The sequence below is a fragment of the Podarcis melisellensis genome, assembly GCF_964234715.1.
Source record: "Podarcis melisellensis genome assembly, chromosome: 15".
In the NCBI taxonomy this organism is placed as follows: Eukaryota; Metazoa; Chordata; class Lepidosauria; order Squamata; family Lacertidae; genus Podarcis; species Podarcis melisellensis.
Window position 1 is genome coordinate 3,064,452 of NC_138532.1, and position 19,361 is coordinate 3,083,812.

Here is a 19,361-nt window from a genome sequence, read left to right on the forward strand (position 1 = left end):
CCCAGAAATTGTTCCCGGGGGTTCTTCTTCTGTTGAGGTGTCCTCTAGTGCTGGCATAGCCAAGTCAGCATTTGCAAGGCAAGATGAAGGTTGATGTACTAAGATATTAACTTCTTGCAGATGGGCTTTGAGGCAGTCCTGGAACACAGGTGGGAGAATAGGTTGCTCTGTACTTTGTTAGGCATTATGTTACCTATGGGGAACGTTTTTGGTTGCTCCTCGGCTGGAGGCAATCGCAGCTCAGCACTCGGGGTGACCAGCTTCCCAGTGTGCATCTCCTGATCGAGTTCAGACAATCCCCCAGACATCAGTGTAGTTTCTGATCTTGCTTGCTCGTCCTCTGTAACTGCGGTCAAAGTCTGTTCTATGGACAGAAGTGTGGATGAAATATCTATAGTGTCCTACATGTTGATTTGGCGTATAGTTGGATCCAGTCCCTTGGTCTGCAAATGCCTTTCTTGGTTGGGTGAGTCCCTTACCGGGGATTCCTCCTGTAGAAAAACCAGTATCTCCTCTTTGATGGAGGAAAATGTTACAAGTGTATTTTTTCAAGTACACCGGAATTATACAGGAATTATATTAATGAGGTGAGGTGTTGTGTTCCACCAAAAAACATTTCAAAGCAAGAATGTGGCATCCGGGTCTCTCTATTCAGTCCTTGTGACTCTCCCAGGGCCCCTCAACTCCCCAGCCCACCCCCTCCTTGGCATTGTCTGCACCCTTCTTGAGTGCTTGGGGTTGGAATGTGCCCTTATAGGATGATAACGCCTTTGCCTTTTGCTGGTTGTGGTGATGCAGGTGGGCGAAAGGGTGTGTGGATTCCTCTGACTTTTGCATAACTGGAACATAGCTTATGGTACAAAAGGAAGAGCCACATGCATTGCACCACCCACTTCTGACGCACCCACCACAGTCCTCCATCTGAAAAAGGTGTCCCACCTCTGTTTTAAATGAACCATCAGTGCACTTTTTCTAAGCAAGTGCCACTAAAATGGCTGGGAGCTGTGAAATATATTTTGATGATCTACATGAATGGGTGAAAGAGCAGTGGTGGTGGCAGAAGCAAAGGAATCAGAGGCTTAAAATGAAATTGTACACGTGTCTACTCAGAAGCAAGTCTCACTTATTTACTCCCTGATAATGGTGCTTAGGATTGTAGGCTCATGAAGGGATTTATTCCATGGAAAGTTAAACCTTGAAAACTGTTAAACAACAAACAAATGAGGTATCTTTTCGACACCTTCATACGCAACACATTTGTCCAGAAAATAGCATTTCACTGGACAGCTCTAGCAATGGCATCCTTCTCATGAAGCTTTTGTAGAAGAAAATACAGTATTAAGTAAATTATTTTAATTTTGTTTTCCATTTATTGTTCTTGTTTATAAAGGTAGAAAAGCTATTTTGTATACAGTGGTACCTCGGGTTACATACGCTTCAGGTTACATACGCTTCAGGTTACAGACTCTGCTAACGCAGAAATAGTGCTTCAGGTTAAGAACTTTGCTTCAGGATGAGAACAGAAATTGGGCTCTGGCAGCGCGGCAGTAGCAGGAGGTCACGTTAGCTAAAGTGGTGCTTCAGGTTAAGAACAGTTTCAGGTTAAGAACGGACCTCCGGAATGAATTAAGTTCTTAACCGGACGTACCACTGTACTTGTACACTTTGCTTCATTAATCACGGGCACATATTACTCAAATTCCATTGAAGGGCAGGTGGAGTATGGAGTAACCGGTAAATGAAGTACTTTCTCTAGTTCTGATTTATAATGGCACACAGGAGTCAGGCCATTGATCCATCTAGCTCCGTATTCTTTACTCTGACTGGCAGCAACTGTCCAAGGTTTCTTGCAGGAAATGCCCTTGCCTTACCTAGAAATGCTGGGAATGGAAGCAGAAACAGAAGCTCTGCCCTTCCCAAATAATGGAGGGAGAACTTGGCGGATGTGCTTTTCTGTGTTATGTAATATGCTAAGCATTCTATGAATTTTATCTCTCTTCCTGGTTTCAGTAAGATAGGCTTGTACTGTTAGAGCAATACTGCAGTGGTGGGAGCTGAGTCAGAGAGAACGGCGGCTTGGCTAAGGCCACTTCATGAGCTCATAGCTGGGGTGAGATTTTAGCTAGTGCTGAGCTACAGATGCTACCCCATTCCAGTGGGTCCATTCACCGGCCACAGAATGAGGGACATCCATGGGAATCCTATAATAAATATGCTTATGGGGGCTGACTTTGACAGGGGGCAGCAGCTTCTCCTCCTTCTTTAAACTGAGAGACAGAGTGGAGCAACCGCCTCAGGTGGCAAAGGCTAAGGAGCAGTGGTGGAAGCCCCCCATCCCGTTTCTCCTGAACCCCACAACTATTCCTCCAAATTAGTTTGTTGCCCTCAAGTATAAAAGAGGACATGATCCCACCACCAGAGTTGCAGTAAGTATCAATCCTGTTGGCTTCTGTATACAGTGTAGTGGTTAGAATGAGCCAATGTGGTATAGTGATTAGAGTGTTACACTACAACCTGGTATACTAGATTTCAAATTCCCACTTGGCCATGAAACACCATCTGTCTATCTTACTGCAAAGGTATGTTGTGATTTTTGATGACAGAAGAAACTATTTCCATTCTGACCTGTATTTGTCACTATCAGCACTGTTTCCATTCTGTAATAATTCAGTTACCACTGTAATGGGGTAGGAGAGCTGAAAATAATGTCAATATATTTCACATCTGGCAACCAATGCACCCCTTCAGTTTCAGATAGTACATGGGTAGACAAGTCTAAAAAGCCCGGGACACAAATTTTCACACCTCTCTTGCAGCTATAGCGGCTCATTTACCAGACGTAATGTATTTAGCGTTAACTCTGGAAGTGTATACTCAATTCTGACCAAACTAAGCCTCCTAGTGTTTATTTTGCTCTAGGAGACTTATGATAAAGCCCACTAAGATAGCAGGGGCACAAGGGCGGGTGGATCAGTCTATTTGTATTCGGCATATCTTTTAAATGCACACATTCATAAATCAATCCTATCCCAGTTCTGCATTAATCTCTGGAGAGAGAGAGAGATTCTATTCAAACATGTATTTAAATGAATTTTTTTGAACATATATGATCACAAAAAACATATTTCTAAAGGTATTTTATGGAGAAACCCCCCCCCCCCCAAATCCATGCATTTTAAGTTGATCCCTTTTTTGAGCTCAGAACAGCATTGCAGAATTTCCGACCCACACATTAGCATGTGAGCTACAGATCAGGAGAGTTCATACTGGAATTTGCAAAGAACAGATTTCTCCAGTGTCAGGGAACTGCCATCAGGGCTGCAGGGAGAGAGCGGGCTCCGGAGGGGTCCCCGAAAGTGTCCCGGGATGGGGAGAGGCAGCCCATCTTCTGGGGAAGAGAATCAGCATAGCACCAGTGGAGAAGGGGGGCAGATGGGGGAATCGGCGAGGCGGTCCCATGACTCCTTGCCAGGGACCAGCGGGAAGAGTAAGGGTCCTCCGCTGCCTACACCCTCCTTGCGCAGAAGGCTTCCGCGCAGGGAGAGTAGGAGGAGACTAGGCGTCAAAGAGCTTCTTTGCTGGAAGAAGTTCAAGAAACGCCCACTCACGGATTCTGCCAGCAATTGAATCAGCCACGGGTGAGTGGCTGTCCGGACAGAAAAGGTTCACTCAGGCAACCCAGCCAGGTGTTGCACTGGTTTATGCACGAGCAACCCCTAGAACCATTACATCCAGCATTGTGCGTAGAAGGGTCTCCAAAATGCATTTCAGTGTGGCAGCAGGTTATTCTGAGAACAGGCATTCCTTCAGGTGCTTAGGTTCCAAACAATGAATGGCTACAAGCACCGGCACATCATGCTTCATGTACAATAAGAGAGATCTAAATGGCCACAGCTGGATCTGGAATGCTGTGATTTGATGAGGCAGAAATACTTCCTCAAGAGCTGCAAGAAGTCATTCATTTATACAGTAAAATCTTTTTGAAGCCTTCAAATATATCCAAGGGTGTGTTACATAAGTTGCTTTGTTCCTTGCTCTTGCTCTTTGGGATTCCGGTGTGACTGACCAACAGCATGCAGTTTCTGTGCCCACACAGAATTGTTAAGGTCTCTTTGACTTGGAGTAAAGTTTACCTTGGTTGCACAGTTGGGGAGTGGGGTCCAGAGGACTCTGCCTTCCAGAAAAATATGTGGCACTCCCTAGACTTTCCCCTTGTCCTCACCTCCTTAGGAAAACTGCAGGAAGAGAGAGTGATCCAGCAACATTTGAGCATTTTGCATTATCCTTGGTTCTTCCCAACGTCCCATCCTTTAGAGCAGCCAGATGCAAAAGTGCAAGTCTCCTGAATCTTTAAGTGTTCTGTAGAAGAGGCCATTTCAGCAGGTAGAATCACAGACACCTCGGTTGGCAACTAAGTGACTATTTTATTCACAGAGTATCCAGAACCTTCTTTTATTACCTAATGGTTTGTAACAGCACACAAGTCTCCTTCCACTGGCAGTAAAACAAAGATGTAAAAAGATTTCAAAGGACTTAAAATAAAAGTACTTGATTTTTTAAAAAAGGATTGTGCAATATTTGGGTTAATGAAGATGTAGGCTGCAAAATCTTTCTTTTGGAGAAATTAGGTTCACTTGATTTTTCTTGCAGCTGGGAGGCATCAGCCACATGACTCCTTCTTGCTTGTTCCAGGAAGCATGAAGAGAAGAAGTGAGAAGCAGGTGCTGCTGAGAGCCTGCAAAGCCACACCCACCTGCAACCTGAGCTCTGGGCTCAGGTTAACTCTTTTGTGCATGCAAGTGTGAGTCAGTAACTGTATATTTCTACACTTTTTATATCAGCTGTGCAGAAGTGAGATAACCAGATCAAAATGTTCAGTGTATAAACTAGTGGGTTGGGAAATAATGTGATCTATCAAAGAGGACATTTTGACAGGCCAGCTGGTTAAAAATATTTGTTTCTCTCTTTGTGGGGATTGGATTAGAAGCAGCTTTACCTGTGAGAATAATTAGGGAGCAGGGCATTAAGGGGGAACGTGTGTAGGAGTGGGGTGGGTGTACATTAAGGAAATCAGGCTTCCAAGGTGAATGTGAAAAAGCAGAAAGGGTAAATCTGCATGAGTGATAGCAGTGCTGGTATATCTCCTAGTGCATTGTTAAAGATAGCAAATGAAGTTGCCGGATTGGGACCTACAGCAAAATTGGAAAAAGCAAAGCTGGGGTGCGGAAAGATAATGGTATGAATGAATGGATGCAATTTACCCATTATATTCTGAGATCCAGTGTGTTGTAGTGTTTGAAGTGTCGGTCTAGGACCTGAGAAACCAGGGATCAAACCCCACTCAGCTATGAAGCTCACTGGGTGATCTTAGGCCATCATTGTTGCTCAGCCTAATCTACCTCACAGGGTTGTTGTGAGGTTAAAATGGAGGGAGGAGAAATATATACACACCATTTTGAGCTCATTGGAGAAAGATAAGTACAGTCATACCTCGGGTTAAATATGCTTCAGGTTGAGCATTTTCAGGTTACGCTCCGTGGCGACCCGGAAGTAACGGAACGGGTTACTTCCGGGTTTTGCCACTCGTGCATGCGCAGACGCTCAAAATGACATCACACGCATGTGCAGAAACGGCGAATCGCGACCTGCGCACGTGCAGATGCACAGTCACGGGTTGCACACTACTCAGGATGTGAACGGGGCTCTGGAACGGATCCTGTTTGCATCCAGAGGTACCACTGTAAAAAAAAAAAAAGCAACAATTGATTGTCTAAAGAAAATTGAAATGTTTAGAAGTTTTGCAACTTGCTTAGAAATTGCAAAAACATTTGTAGGATACCAGGATGGTGAAAGCTTCTCTAACCATGATTTTTGCTCTATCCATAGCTGAGATTATTTATGTGTGTAATTTATTATTTATTTCAGTTTTCAAAATATAACAAAATGCAGATAAACAACTGAACAGAGTAAGTGATGTTACAGCTTAAGAGTCTACTGAACTCTTCACACCTGCTAAGATCATGCTGCATTTTGTATTTTTTCTTTGTTACAGGTTGTGTTTCTGGAGTGAGGTATGCAATGCCATATAGTCGGGGGGGGGGGGGGAGTTCTCTCAGACTATCATGCAGTTCAAATTCTTGGACTGATTGCCAATTAGCTACTGGGTGCTGTTCAAGGTACTGCTTTGGGTGTATAAAGCCATACACAGCTTGGTACCGGGATATCTGAAAGATCGCCCTGGTGATTATTCTGCTGGTGATGACCACTTGCACGTGGCACCTTATCAGAAGTTCCATTGTGAACAGTATGAGAACCAGCCCTTCTGTGTCATTACATCTACCCTTTGGAATTCCCTCTCATTTAATATTAGACAAGCACCATCTCTGTTGTCTTTTCAGACCTTCTGAAGAACTTCCTCCTTCAACAAGCCTTTTAAGCTGAGATCTATCCCAGTCTACATCCATACAGTATTGGAATTCTAGGATATTTCAAATATGCTTTTATTGCTTTATCACTTGTTGTTTGCTGACTGAGCACCTTTGGGAGAAAGGGCAGGACATAAATTCAAATCACCACCACCACAATTTGGGTTGGTCTTTGTAAAGTAAAATTGTGAATATGCAGTCAAAACAAAAAAAAGCCAAATAATACGAGTCAACAGGGGATGATGTGTGGGCAAGTGAAGCTGTCTTGGAGGAGTAGGTATTTGGGGTCAACCTCTACTCTAGGAGTGGGAAACCTTCTCAGACTGAGGTCCGCATGCCAGTGCTGGGCAAGATCAGGCACAAAAGTAGCTATGACTACAAGTGTACAATTTTGCCCTTGTACAGGTTAATTTATCCTCCATCCAGGTGAGCAAAGGCCTTCCTCACAAGGACACATCCCACCCAGGCAAAAATGCTCAAAGAGGATGCAAACCTGGAGTGGTAAAGGACATGGCCTGAGGGCTAGATAGAGAGGGTGGGGGGAGGGGCTGCTGCATTTGGCCTCTGGGTCAAATGGGGTGAGATCCCCACCCCTGCTTATTCTGTTGCAGGCTTCAAAAATCATTATGTGCAGCCATAGCTACAGGTTTGTTTTGTGCCAGAGGTTCATGATATTAGTTCCCCATTGCTTATCTCTTTAAGAACTGGGATTTCTGCACCTTTCTGCAAGGAGTGCCAAGCAGGACCTCCAGAGGCCTGTGACCTGTATGTAGCTGGGCGCAACCCCCACCATTCCAGAAAGATTTTTATTAAAGATTTTCTTGGTTTACAAAAGTATGTGCAATGTCTCTCTCTTTTCAAGTAACATTTTTTACAGATCAGTTTTGTTTGTTGAGACATTAGGAGGAAAAGGGGGAGAGAGGTGGAGGGGGGATGGGGGGTGGCGATGTTTCTATTTTACTTACTATATGTAGGGTTTGGTGTCAACATTGCTTGTACAGGTTCTTTGCTGTTCACTTGTGTTCCTTTGGTGGAGAGAGAGGTTGGGGTTGGCCTAGGGTATGGTTGTTCATTTGTGATTGGCTGTGGTGATCTTTGTTTTCATTTGTGTGTGTGTGGGGGGGGTGTTTTGGATCAGGTTAGCCATATTGATTTGTATGCTGTTGGTGGATTTTTCTCATTGTCTTGTTGGGCTGTGTATGTGATGAAGGGGAGCCATACCAGGGTGAAGATGTCTTCTTCTATTTGTACCCGTGTCAGTTTCAGTTTAACCATCCCACAAAGATGTCCATGCTGACTGGGGCTGATAAGAGTTGGAGTCCAACAGCTGGAGGGTTCTCCATCTGTGGCTTAGACCTTCCTTTCCAGGCTTTAGAATAAGTTTTAGCACACAGTGCAGCTATGTGGACACAAGATGTTTTGTTCCAGCAGTGCAATGGACATATGATGTAACAGGCAGATGGGAACTAATGACGTGAGTGGTTTGCAAAATTACCTAATCCTTACGCTATGTCTTGTATCAGCTGTACTGCTAGTTCCAGTAAGGAGGACAATGGAACCAACAAGGAAGACAATAAACATTGTTACCATCACTGTCTTCATTCAAGGAAGAATGGCAGAAGGTTTTATTAATGAAGTACTGTGGTGTCCAAAATGGAAATGAATGAAAGGAGAGGGAAGAATGGGAACATGTCATGTAGACTCACATCATTTTTACAAGAAATCAAATGAGGGAAATGACAGATATTATGAAAGGTGTCAATATGTATCATCCTTCTGAGTCAGGACATACAAAGAGAAGTATTTCTTTATAAAATGCATAACAAATGTCTGAAATTTAGTACTAGATGATGTGGCAATTGCTTATCAGATTTTAAAATCAGGCAAATTCATATACAATAGGTCTATCAATGGATATTAGTCATGAGACAAAATGATGACTGTAGGATAGGAAATGGACATGGGACTAATATAGGAGGGAAGGGCTGGATCTGGTGCATGGGCCTGATCTTTCTCCCACTCTCAGGGGGCCAAATTGGAAAGGTGAATAGAACCAAGTGAGCTGAGCAGCAAACGTGGGCTTGTCATTTTGGCCCAGCTCTAGACCCCCCCCCCAACAGCTACTAGTAAACAATTGTTGCATTTATCTGGAACTCCTTCTTTACAAAAATTGTGTACTGAACATACAGTAGAAAATGTTTCTGATCCTGAAGAGTTCACATTGATGCATCCAATTCTCAAGCCCTCTTCAGGTGTGCTTACTCAGGCAATGAAAGGGAGGGGATTGAAATGAGCCGTTTGGCCCTACTCCCTTTGTCCATCCTTGTTACCTGTTTCATCACCTTTCACATGTTGGGACGGGAATGTCAGCGGTGGAGAGCTTTCACTACTCATGCACTTAAAGCTCCCCATGCAGTTCAGACCCAGAGAAGGTCAAGGTTCTAAATCTCATGGGGAACCTACACAAATGAAGCAAGCTCCCAGCTTCAGAAATCCAGGCTTCAACACATTGTTGTTGTTTTTTTTAAAATATGTTTATTAGGTTTTTACAACAGGCTTCAACACATTGAACGTGTTAGAGTCAGTGATGAGAACATGACTGAGGGGGTGGCGCCAATGGTCTCATTCCTGCTGTCCTCCTTACTTGATGGTAATCATGGGTGTGGGTGTGGGTGTGGGTGTCAGGATTCTGGACAGGAGAATAAACAGCTGTTGATGGCTTAAATGTGTGCTGCAAGTAAGGTTGGCTAGAACACACTCCTGACAATTTTATTTTATTTTTTAAGTTTTTATATCACTTGATTTCTTTAAAAAATAAAAACACCTATGAAAATAAAATATTAACATTATTAATAAAAACTGTTTTAAAAATATTCAAAAGATGATTAAAATCAACAGCAGCTAAAAAGAAGTAAAGCACATGTCTAGATAGTCTTGCCAAAACAATGTTTTTTAAAAGAAGGCACCAAAAATAGTACAGCAAAGGTGCCTGCCTGATGTCAACAGGCAAAGAGTTCAAAGTGTAGATGCTACCACACTAAAAGGTTGTTTTCTTGCAAATATAGAATAAGTATTACATGGCACCTGCAACAGTGCCAGTTCTGCCATTCATGTGAGCATACATAGGTTAAGGTGATTCTGCAAGTAAACTGGTCCTAAGCTGTGAGCAGCACCTTGAACTTGTCCTGGTAGCAAACAGGCAACCAGTGCAGCTCTCTAGGCAGAGGTGTTATATGGCGGCAGGGTCTCACTTCTGCCCTCAACCATGCTGCAGGCTTCTGCACAAAGTATAGCTCACCAATCCAGTGCAAGGATAGCCCCGCATTGCTGTAATCCAATGTTTAACTCACCAGTGCCTGAAGTACTGTAGTTAATTCCATCTAGTGACATCCTAAGTGTATAGGAGACCCAATGGGAAATTTCTCAAGTCTCCTTAAAATTCCTTTGGATTTTCCTTGAAATTTGTCAGACATTTGTCAGAAATTTGTCAGACATTTTGCCTAAGAAAGCCCTACATTTGATTTTTGCTCTTGGTGAGATGTTGGTGGCAAATCAGGAATTATTTGTCATGTTATCTCAACCTCACAGCTGTGACTGCAAAGTTTCCTTAGATACCGTATATATTCGCCAAATAAAATGGCAGAGCCATGTGACTCAACATGGAGATGCAGCACCAAAAGGGATAAGTGAATTATCCATGCACATTGATTGATTTTCTTTTTATGTATTTAGGTCACATTACATAAACAGGGAAATTCAGCTAGATGTAAAACCAATGAAATTTTTAATGGGGAGCAAAATGCAAATCCTTAGATTATCTTGATAGATTGCAAAAACAAATATTGCTTACAGCCTTCCAAAGATTCTCCATTTCAGTTCTAGTAATGTCTTGTTTTATGTAAGAGAGTGATATCAAAACAACATTCCATTGCATCAAAGCTCTTTGTTGCAACATGTTCTTCTGTGGTTTCCAGATCTGCGCCTTTTTTTATCAGCGCACCAAACACTTTCAAGTTCCCCCCTTTAGCTTGTGAAAGTACAGTTTGTTGCTGTTTAAAATTACAAGAAATAATTATGAGGCCAGCATGGACATTGCAGCAATAATGTTGGCAATGATTCAAATACATTGATTTTTTTTAATGACCCTGGAATCATCTATGCATCTTTATGCATAACAGTTCATATTATGGTAATATCAAATATTTGCCCAAGAAGTTGACCTAAGAATAGAATTGGGAAGGAACAAGGGGTCATACCAAATTTTAACTCCATGGATGTACAGGAAAGCCTGACCTGTGATTAAAGGTTTGCGGATGGTCTGGTGACTGGGTTTGTTACCTGTAGGTCATCTTTGTTTACGGGTCATGGGATGCAGCAGGTAATACTATTTCAAAGCAAACTTACAAAAGACGTAGCAGATGGAGCTCGAGAGCATGACAGATGCAAAAAACTTGCATGGGTAGAATAGGTGGAAGGGACTTCTTTGGGTGGAGCAGGAGAGAGAGTCTTAAGTTAGTGGGTAGATGTGGTGGGGTGTTTGTTATAGCACCCCCACATGTGAAAGGCACTAGCAGGCAGTCATCTAGTCCAAGAGCAGAAATATATAGTAAATGGTCTTCACTGCTGTTGGATATGATGTCTGTGTATATGATGTCTGTGTATGATGGCCTCCAGTATTTGAAGTGGTATGCTTCTGAGAATACCAGGTGTGGGAAATGCATATGAAAAGAATGAAGATTGAAGTGTCGAGTGCACAGAGCAACTTAGAAACAGATCCCAACTTTTTAAATGCATGGATACAAGGTGAATTGTGAGGGCCATGCACACCACTAGGTTATAGCCTAATCCTCTGCATGTTTACCCAAAAGGAAGTTCCACAGTAGTCCATACTCACATGTTGCTTTATTCACGTTTGCATGGCATGGCATTGTTATCAAAGAAAGCATTATTGGTTCCAGGTCCCAAGTTCTGGAAATATGAGGAATTGTGAGCACATTCATAATGCCTTCACTTAGTAACAACAGTCAACCCACACAGATCTGATATTCTAGGTGATCCAACACCTCTTCATTTAGTAAACTATACATCCAGAATTTCAGTAATGTGGATTATACCTGCTGAATTACAAAGAAAATACAGATAACTTGTGCTCCTGAATGCTACACCCTGTATGTTCTACACTTATTGTACATTAATGCTATATAAAAATGAATAAAGTTGGAATTCCTTCCCTCTCTCTTTCTCTATGTGTGTGTGTGTGTGTGTGTGTGTGTGTGTGTGTGTGGATGCATGAGAGAAACCATTTGAAGATACTTAGTCTGTATGACAATAAACTTTCTGCGTCATCTGGATAGAAGTCTCAATGTACTCACCTACAAAGATTGTTCCTATCCCAGGGGAGTCATGTTACAAGACTGGGATGATGAAAGTTCATTCTTTTTTATCTACTGCAGGAATAAATCCTGTCACTCACAGCATGGACGTATGTCATCTTTTAGAGTGTTATATCTGTAAATAAAGTGACACATAGTTGTCGTTTCAGTTACAAAACATACATTTTTGTTGGCATCTGTCTGTCTCAAGAGACAATGGAGTGCTTACAGGGAGGAAGATAAGGTTGGCATGGTGCAATCAGACCAGAAGGAATGCTGCATTGGCTCTGCTGGTGCATTTGCACTGCACCAGCCTCACTGCTGCCTCACTCTTCTCCCTCTACTTTCCAGGAAGCAGCAGTGATGTAACCAACCAAAGGTCAGGTGAGCGGTGACACCCCACCATGCTGTCTGCAACTGGAAACATTTCCCCTCAAACACTTTGATTGTCAGAATATTCACCTTTTCCCAATCTTGTTAGCTGTCCTTTCCTCCCAAACTGCTCTTGCCTCTGTGCGATATCAACACACCCTTCCTAGCGACTGCTTCTTCCTCCTTCTTCAAGGAATTAGTGAAATGGACAATCCCAGGCAATTATTGATCACATACTGAAAGAATATCATGATGCTACATATTCAGTCAAGTGCATTTATATGATGATGTCACTGGGAATGACAAGTATAGTTAGGGCCACAGCGTCCTGTTTTGCTGCTTGAGGCAAACCATTAAGTACCACCCCACCCCGCCACTGCCACACTGGCCTGCTCCCACACCATCTGCCCTGTTGCCTCCATCACTGGCAAAGAAGTGGCATGGCATCTCTCACACTATGAGATCTTGTGAGATTTTGCTAGAAATTGGAGCTGATGCTGGTGGTGGGGGAGAACTCATGGGGGCTTCTGCTGCCTGAGAAGGCTGCTTCATCCCACCTCATGAGTGGACCAGGCCTGAATATAGTTACCGTATATGGAAGTGAAAGTCCTGCTCAACTGATCAGTCATATGACTTGGTTCCAGCTGATCAGGGATAATAACACTACATTACTCAATGGACCAGATTTATTCATGTTTTGAAATCACTAATGAAAATCAAAGCCAACTGAGAGCAAAATCAGGCAATCAAAATGAATAGGTGAACATTTTTGAAGACATTTTTGAAACATCATCAAAGTGGAAAGGGAGTGTTTTTCTGATAATGTTTCAAAATAAAATGAATAGCTTTGGACACTCCTTATAAGAACTCAACCATAGTATATAATTCTGGGTTTCAAACCCTAGTTTTATCAATGCACAGATTCTATTTAATCATGCAATGCTGAATTTTCTCTGTGTTTAAAACCAGATGTAAATCATGGATCTAATCCCCCCCCCCACAGCGCATTTTCTGGTATTGTTCACTAGCTGAGAAGCACAATGGTGAACAGCCCAGCATGGGTGGTTAGAGAAAAGAGATTGTGTAAGAGAGATTGTGTAAAAATTAAGCCTTTAGTGTTACCGGTGATGCACTTGAGATATATTTTGGCATAGTTTTCACTGGAGGCCCAACACTGATCTAACACTGACAAATTCTTTTTTACTGTACAAAGAATTATTACTCATGTCTACAAAAATGACTTTAGCTTTAAAGCGGATATGATATGTTCCTGATTGCCAAATAAAGCCAAGTGGTATGAAAAATATCTGGGTCTTGTTTTTTTCAACACAGTTGCTATTAGTTGCAGCAGCTTAGCCTCTCCACCACCACTTGGTTCTGGGCCAAAGACAGAACCTCAGAATATAAACCTTATCAGCTAAGCAATTCTCTTTGCTGCAATAGTCTGTAGTGGGCAATCAGAATTTAAGAGCAGCAGTGTCAGGCTTGCTCACCAGTCTGAGCAACAAATTCACCTGCTCTTTCTACCAGAATATTACAGTAGTGCTAAAAACTACGCATTGACTGCCAGTTCCATGTATTATTGTCAGCATATAAAGAGAAAGAAAATGCCCAAGACTGGGTTACCTGAAGGTCCTTCTTCTTCCTTATACATCAGCCAGATAACTATATAAACTGGTGAAGTCTTCCTGACTATCCCCTTATTCTCATATATTTGTTTGATTTCTATGCATATCAAGGCTTTTAGCAAAGTGGCACCAGTTCTTTGGAACACTGTTCCCTTTGAAATCGGACAAACCGCCTGCTGAAAATATTTCTGTTTCAACAAGCACTTTTCAAGAATTAATTTAATTCAGTATTGGTCATTTGTTCTGTGTTTCATGATTTTATGATGTTTTCATGATTTTATTGCCTGCTGCCATGATTTTTAAAAATGAACTGTCCATTTAGAAATAGTTCTTATAAATAAATTTGTCTATGGGAAAAGCCATCAGCTATGATGGGCCATCGTATTTACAGTTCTCGCATTCACCACCACTTTCCCTTGCTGTTCCCAACCCCAGCAGAACAAGATAGTTATAAATATTCAATTAACTAATGGCAGATCTTACGCCTGGCTACTCAGAAACTGGTCCATCTGAATTCAGTGGGACATCCCCCTACATAACTGGGTTTAGGCATTATCCTCCAGCTTTGCCAAATACATAAATTCACCAGAGAACAGAATGAAACATGGACCATATGTATGGGAGATAATATGAAGAAGAAACGCCTCCATAGGTAGACTAACACACACATTTTCACATTTAAATAAATGAAATAAATGTTCAGCAAACTGTGCTATTCTCAAGGTTTGGAATTCAATAATAATTTAATAATGCACAGTTGCTTCCATTTCAGAAACAAGAACAGGGATGGATCAAATCAAATTGATCAGATTTCTTCCCTACTATCTACTAGATCTTAGTGTGGTTTCTTTTTGAGAATATTTAGCAAGCTGCTTTAAGATCCTCTATAAAGTGGGATGTAAATATCCTAAATAAATATCACCTGTTTATTTAGTGCTGAAGGAAACTTGATAGGCAGGAAGAGCTCCATCCAGCCTCTTTGGCTGCAGCAAGAGGACAAAATTACATGACTCTTGCCTATTGAATTGCCATCCTGGGGTTGAAAAGAGGAAAGATTGGCCCAGATTCTGTTTAGAAAATATGATGGACAGTTCCCCATATTTGTACTGCAGAACTTGCAACAAAAGAGGAAATGAATCAGCCAAAATAGCATAAACATGACACAGATTTGCATAACTTTTGCACAGACTAGATGCAAACTTAGATGCAAATTTAGAAATATTTAGATACAAATTTGGAAATAATTACCATAATTTAATTATATAATACACCTCCCCATATGGGGGGAGACTGTGCTCATGGGTCCTGTGTGCCTGCTCAGTCTGCTGTCCAGGCAATTTCAAGGCCCTCCGACTGGTTCTCTTATCATTCTTTTGCTTATTTATCTTTAAACTAGACTCCTTTGAATTAAGTCCTCTGTATAGTAGGAGATATTGCTACCCTAGGAAAGGGTTAAGCAGCCCTTCCCCCAGCTCTGCTGCCTCATTCAAACCACTCCAGTTATCCACATATCTGCATATAAATTCCTTTGTGTTGAAGTTGAAGATCCCAACATGGTGGCTCTTCCTCTTCACATGTATTTTGATCTTGCATCTATCTCCCTTATTTTCACCAGTTCCACACCATACCTTTAAAGCACTCTTATAACACTTCAAGAGTCATGGCTACTCCAAGAGAATCCTGGGAACTGTAGTTTGTTAAGGTGCTGGCCTCAAAGAGTGACAGTGCCTAGCACTTCAGTTCTCATAATTCTCTATGACTGTTAAAGTAGTTTAAGATTTCTTTGAATGTATGGCGTCATTTTGACCCTAGTAAATTAAAGTGCTCTGTCATTCTGGAACAACAAGATTAGACTTTGCATACCCTCCAAGGGTCCTGATATTCCAGGGTCAGTCCCGGAATTACAAAACCATCAAGGCTTCCAATTTGATATTGGAATGTCCCTTTTTTCCCTGCCACTGCCACCAAACCTGGAGAGCAGGATGAGCCAGTACTTGTCCCAAGCGACAATGGTGGATGTGGCAGCGTCTGTTGCCTCTCTATGGCCTCTCCTCGGCTGCGGCTGGCCTCTGCTCTGGGGCAGCTCATAGCAGCTGCTGGAGAGAGGGCAAGGAGAAGGAGAGGCTGCTGCTGCGAAGGCCGAACTCCACATGATGTGCCAACTCTGAGGGGCAGGCAGAGGGCAGGGCCACCCTGGGTGGGAAGAAAGGGAGAGTGCAGCAGAGTGTAAGGAGTCTTATATATGCTTTGTGCATCCGCGCCTAATCCTGCTGCTTTCTAAAATTTATTTATTGGTGTGTTTTTCATTTTGTAAATCTACAAAAAATTAAAGGGATTAAGGGGTTTTCTTAGGACAGTGGAATATATGTGTGCTGTGTCCTGTTGGCATAGTGATGGTGGCACTCGCCCTTTTCCTGATAGGAAATGCTCTGTGAAGAGCACAAAAATTGGAGGGTCCAGGAGGCTGGGGGGGGGGGTGTGAGAGACTGAGAAATGTCCCAATTTTCATCTGAGAAATGTTGGAGGGTATGTCAATAAAAATGTGAGCAGAATAAACAGGGATATGCACTGTTTTCATAAATTATGAAATGTTTTATACACATTGGTTGTTTAATTGGCTTGTGCATTTAACTGTGTGTTATCTATTTTATGTGTTTCTTGCTTGGAGAGAGTTTTGATCAGGCAGTTTATAAATCTTCTAAAGAATTAAAGAAAAGAACCTTAGCAAAACACTGTCTGAAGTGCTTCCCATCCTCCTTTAAACACCAATGTTCAATGGAGGATGGAAGGTGCTTCAGAGAGTAGTTTGCCAAACTGCTCTCTGAAGTGGCGCTCTGTTTGCCTGGGCCTCCTGCTACCTGCCCTGCTTGCTTGCTCACTGGCCTGCTGGTCTGTCATTATGCTGGAGTTGCCATCGCCTCCTGCTGGCAGCCATGTTAACTGCAGCATGATGACAGCCTTACTTTTTTATTATACCATAACATAAAAGGGCAAACATAATGTATGTGAGCCATGTCCTTAAGTAGCCATATAAAGTAGGGCTGTCAGCAAAGATTAGTAAACTGCATAGCTCATTAATTAATTAAATTTGGAGAAAAAGAACATATTACCAAACTATCAGCCTAAGGCAATTTAATAAACATACAGTGCAATCCCATCCAACTTTACTAAGAAGTGTCCCACTCAGTTCAGAGAAATTTACTTTCAAATAAGCACACATTGCTTCCAAAACCTGCCACCTATGTTTAGAACAAAAGACCATTGTTAATGTTTACATGTGTGTGTGTTTAAAAAGTCCATACTACCACACAATCGTAGAACAAAAGAATCTCTCTCACCAAAACAGATTCAAGTTTGCAGACCTGATATAAAGTAGCTGAAACTAGATCTTCATCTTTTCCTCTCTTTCCCCCCATTCTCTGGAGATTTTCACCTTGCCTTTGTTAGGATCCAGATGCTGATCATTCTTTCACACCCACTTTAATTCTGAGCCTGCTCCTGAACACCCAAGATTTCTGCTGGAGATGGGGGGAAGAGAGGGTGTTGGGGGAAATCACCTTGATGCAGTCAAATGATTCAGTGTGACTTGTCTCATGTCTATTGCTCAAGCCCTTCCCTTTCCCTCAAAACACACATCAACAGAAACTGGAACTCACAATGCATGAACAGCAAATTCCAGGGGGGAAATTGTGCTGAATCTGTTGTGGCAAAGTCTACAAAGAGGTCCATTAAAGAAGACAAGATTTATTATGGCATAAGATTTTGGGGGCTAGAGCTTGCTTTGCCAGATGCAACTAGTCTTTAATCCACACCATGATAACTCTGTTAGCATTTAAGGTGCCTCAGAAGTTGTCATTGTTTATTCCCCTGCCCCCAAGCAACAAATGGTGATATAACCAGAACCTAGTAAAATACTTCCTGAACTCTTCTATACTTTATTAGAAAATTTGTTGTTTTCAGAACATTGTAGGAATTAGAACCCTCTGCTATCCTCTTTCCCTTCCTTTACATTTAATAGCCCCATCAACAACAAAAAAGGTGTGTGGGGAGGGGGCAAGTTCAATAAAATACCCATTCTATTAACATCCAGGCCAAAGAAAACCTCAGACATTACCAATTTAAATTGGTCTCTGGGGCTTTCACTTGCAAGAAAAATGCCTTACAAAAAACTATCCGTCACCTGTTGACTGACCCCAGGTAAGTCAGCTTGAAGTTCTGCCCTGCAGTGGCACTGTTGCAACTTGGAAGTTGAGCAACACCTTTGGTAAACACTTCCTCATGTAGCAGCAAGAATAAAGCCGAAGCAGTCATTCTTTGCTTTGCACAGTCAAAGGCAGGCTGGAGACAGCTCAAGTTGGCACTTCGGCTTCTGAAATCAAAGGGCTACTCCGTCGCCTCATCAACCCCCTGCCCAAAATGATCAAAGGCCTCTTTGTTACAACTTGCATGGTACTTCTTCACCATCAAGGTAAGGTGGTTTTTTTTTTTAAAGAAGCCAAACAAAACCAAAAAGCAAAACTCCATCAGAACTTTGAAAACTTGTGTAGTCCCTGATTAGCTTCTATAGCTTTGTCAGTGTTTTTAATGATTAACAAGCCAGAACATACCCAGTATGAGTTTCTACAGCCGCACCAAGGAAAGTTTCCTAGAGACTTTGTTTCTGTTCCTGAGCGGATGCTTTTCTTTTCTGCTGTTTTATCTTTTTACATCTTGAAAAAGGGGTTGAGAATGTCAGTTGGAAAGTCCTGAGAATGTCACAGTGTGGAACAAAAGAAAGTATTTCAGTCATTTGGGAATGAAGAGTTCCAAGAAACTAGAAAGGGAGGGTTGGTTTGTTGGAAGAAAGCAGCATTTTAACAGGAAAAGTGTGTTCAGTTTTAAATAGGCTGCAAGGGTGAAATATAAATCATAGGCACAAACTTGCATGATATCAGTGATGACGAGCAGCTTGATAATAACTAAACTATATTTTGAGTAACAGTGGATTGAACTGTATTCAAGCCATCGTGACTCCAGTTACTTTGTGCAGCAGCTTACAAGAATGGAAACCCCACAGGTCTGATCTGGCACAGACCACAGTAATAAAGGAAACAATTTTTCTTCCCTTCAAAAATGTAAGAATAATGCTACATAGTGTTTTATATAACACTTTAGAATGTTTGAGGCAGCTAGCACACATTATCTCAATAAAGGGCTTTCTTAATATTCAGACTGTCCAGATCCATTGCTCAAAATGTTTTAATTCGTTTAGTGAGAAACCATGGGAGTGGGTGAGAGCCAAGGGTGGCGTGTGTGATTTGCTCAAAAAAACAAACATTTAATAAGATTAAGGAATGACAATTGTAATGTTAAATCTGTAAGGCTGTAATCCTATACAGTGGTACCTCAGGTTAAGTACTTAATTCGTTCCGGAGGTCCGTACTTAACCTGAAACTGTTCTTAACCTGAAGCACCACTTTAGCTAATGGGGCCTCCTGCTGCCGCCGCGCCACCGGAGCACTTCTGTTCTCATCCTGAAGCAAAGTTCTTAACCCGTGGTACTATTTTTGGGTTAGCGGAGTCTG

The 19,361-nt window shown here is 42.0% G+C and overlaps 1 protein-coding gene and 1 long non-coding RNA gene across 7 annotated transcripts in view; one reads left to right on the forward strand and one right to left on the reverse strand.

The window, feature by feature from the left end:
- Nucleotides 1-5,719: 5,719 nt before the first annotated feature.
- Nucleotides 5,720-18,538, reverse strand: LOC309358283. 6 transcript variants are annotated; one of them, XR_014163404.1, is made up of 5 exons: nucleotides 18,405-18,538; nucleotides 17,136-17,315; nucleotides 12,260-12,405; nucleotides 11,798-11,933; nucleotides 5,720-5,738 (listed from the first exon to the last, which is right to left on the reverse strand). It is a non-coding gene; the product is annotated as an uncharacterized lncRNA (long non-coding RNA). The 6 variants fall into 6 exon arrangements; XR_014163409.1 differs by lacking the exon at nucleotides 5,720-5,738 and adding an exon at nucleotides 10,115-10,474 and having other exon boundaries at nucleotides 17,160-17,315; XR_014163405.1 differs by lacking the exons at nucleotides 17,136-17,315; nucleotides 18,405-18,538 and adding an exon at nucleotides 15,426-15,446.
- The window catches only part of ADAM28 (ADAM metallopeptidase domain 28), a 74,274-nt gene continuing 73,018 nt past the window's right edge, over nucleotides 18,106-19,361 (forward strand). The window contains exon 1 of the mRNA XM_081890896.1: nucleotides 18,106-18,265. Coding sequence (XP_081747022.1) covers nucleotides 18,214-18,265 — 52 coding nt within the window. The 5' untranslated portion in view covers nucleotides 18,106-18,213. The remainder of the gene's footprint in view (nucleotides 18,266-19,361) is intronic.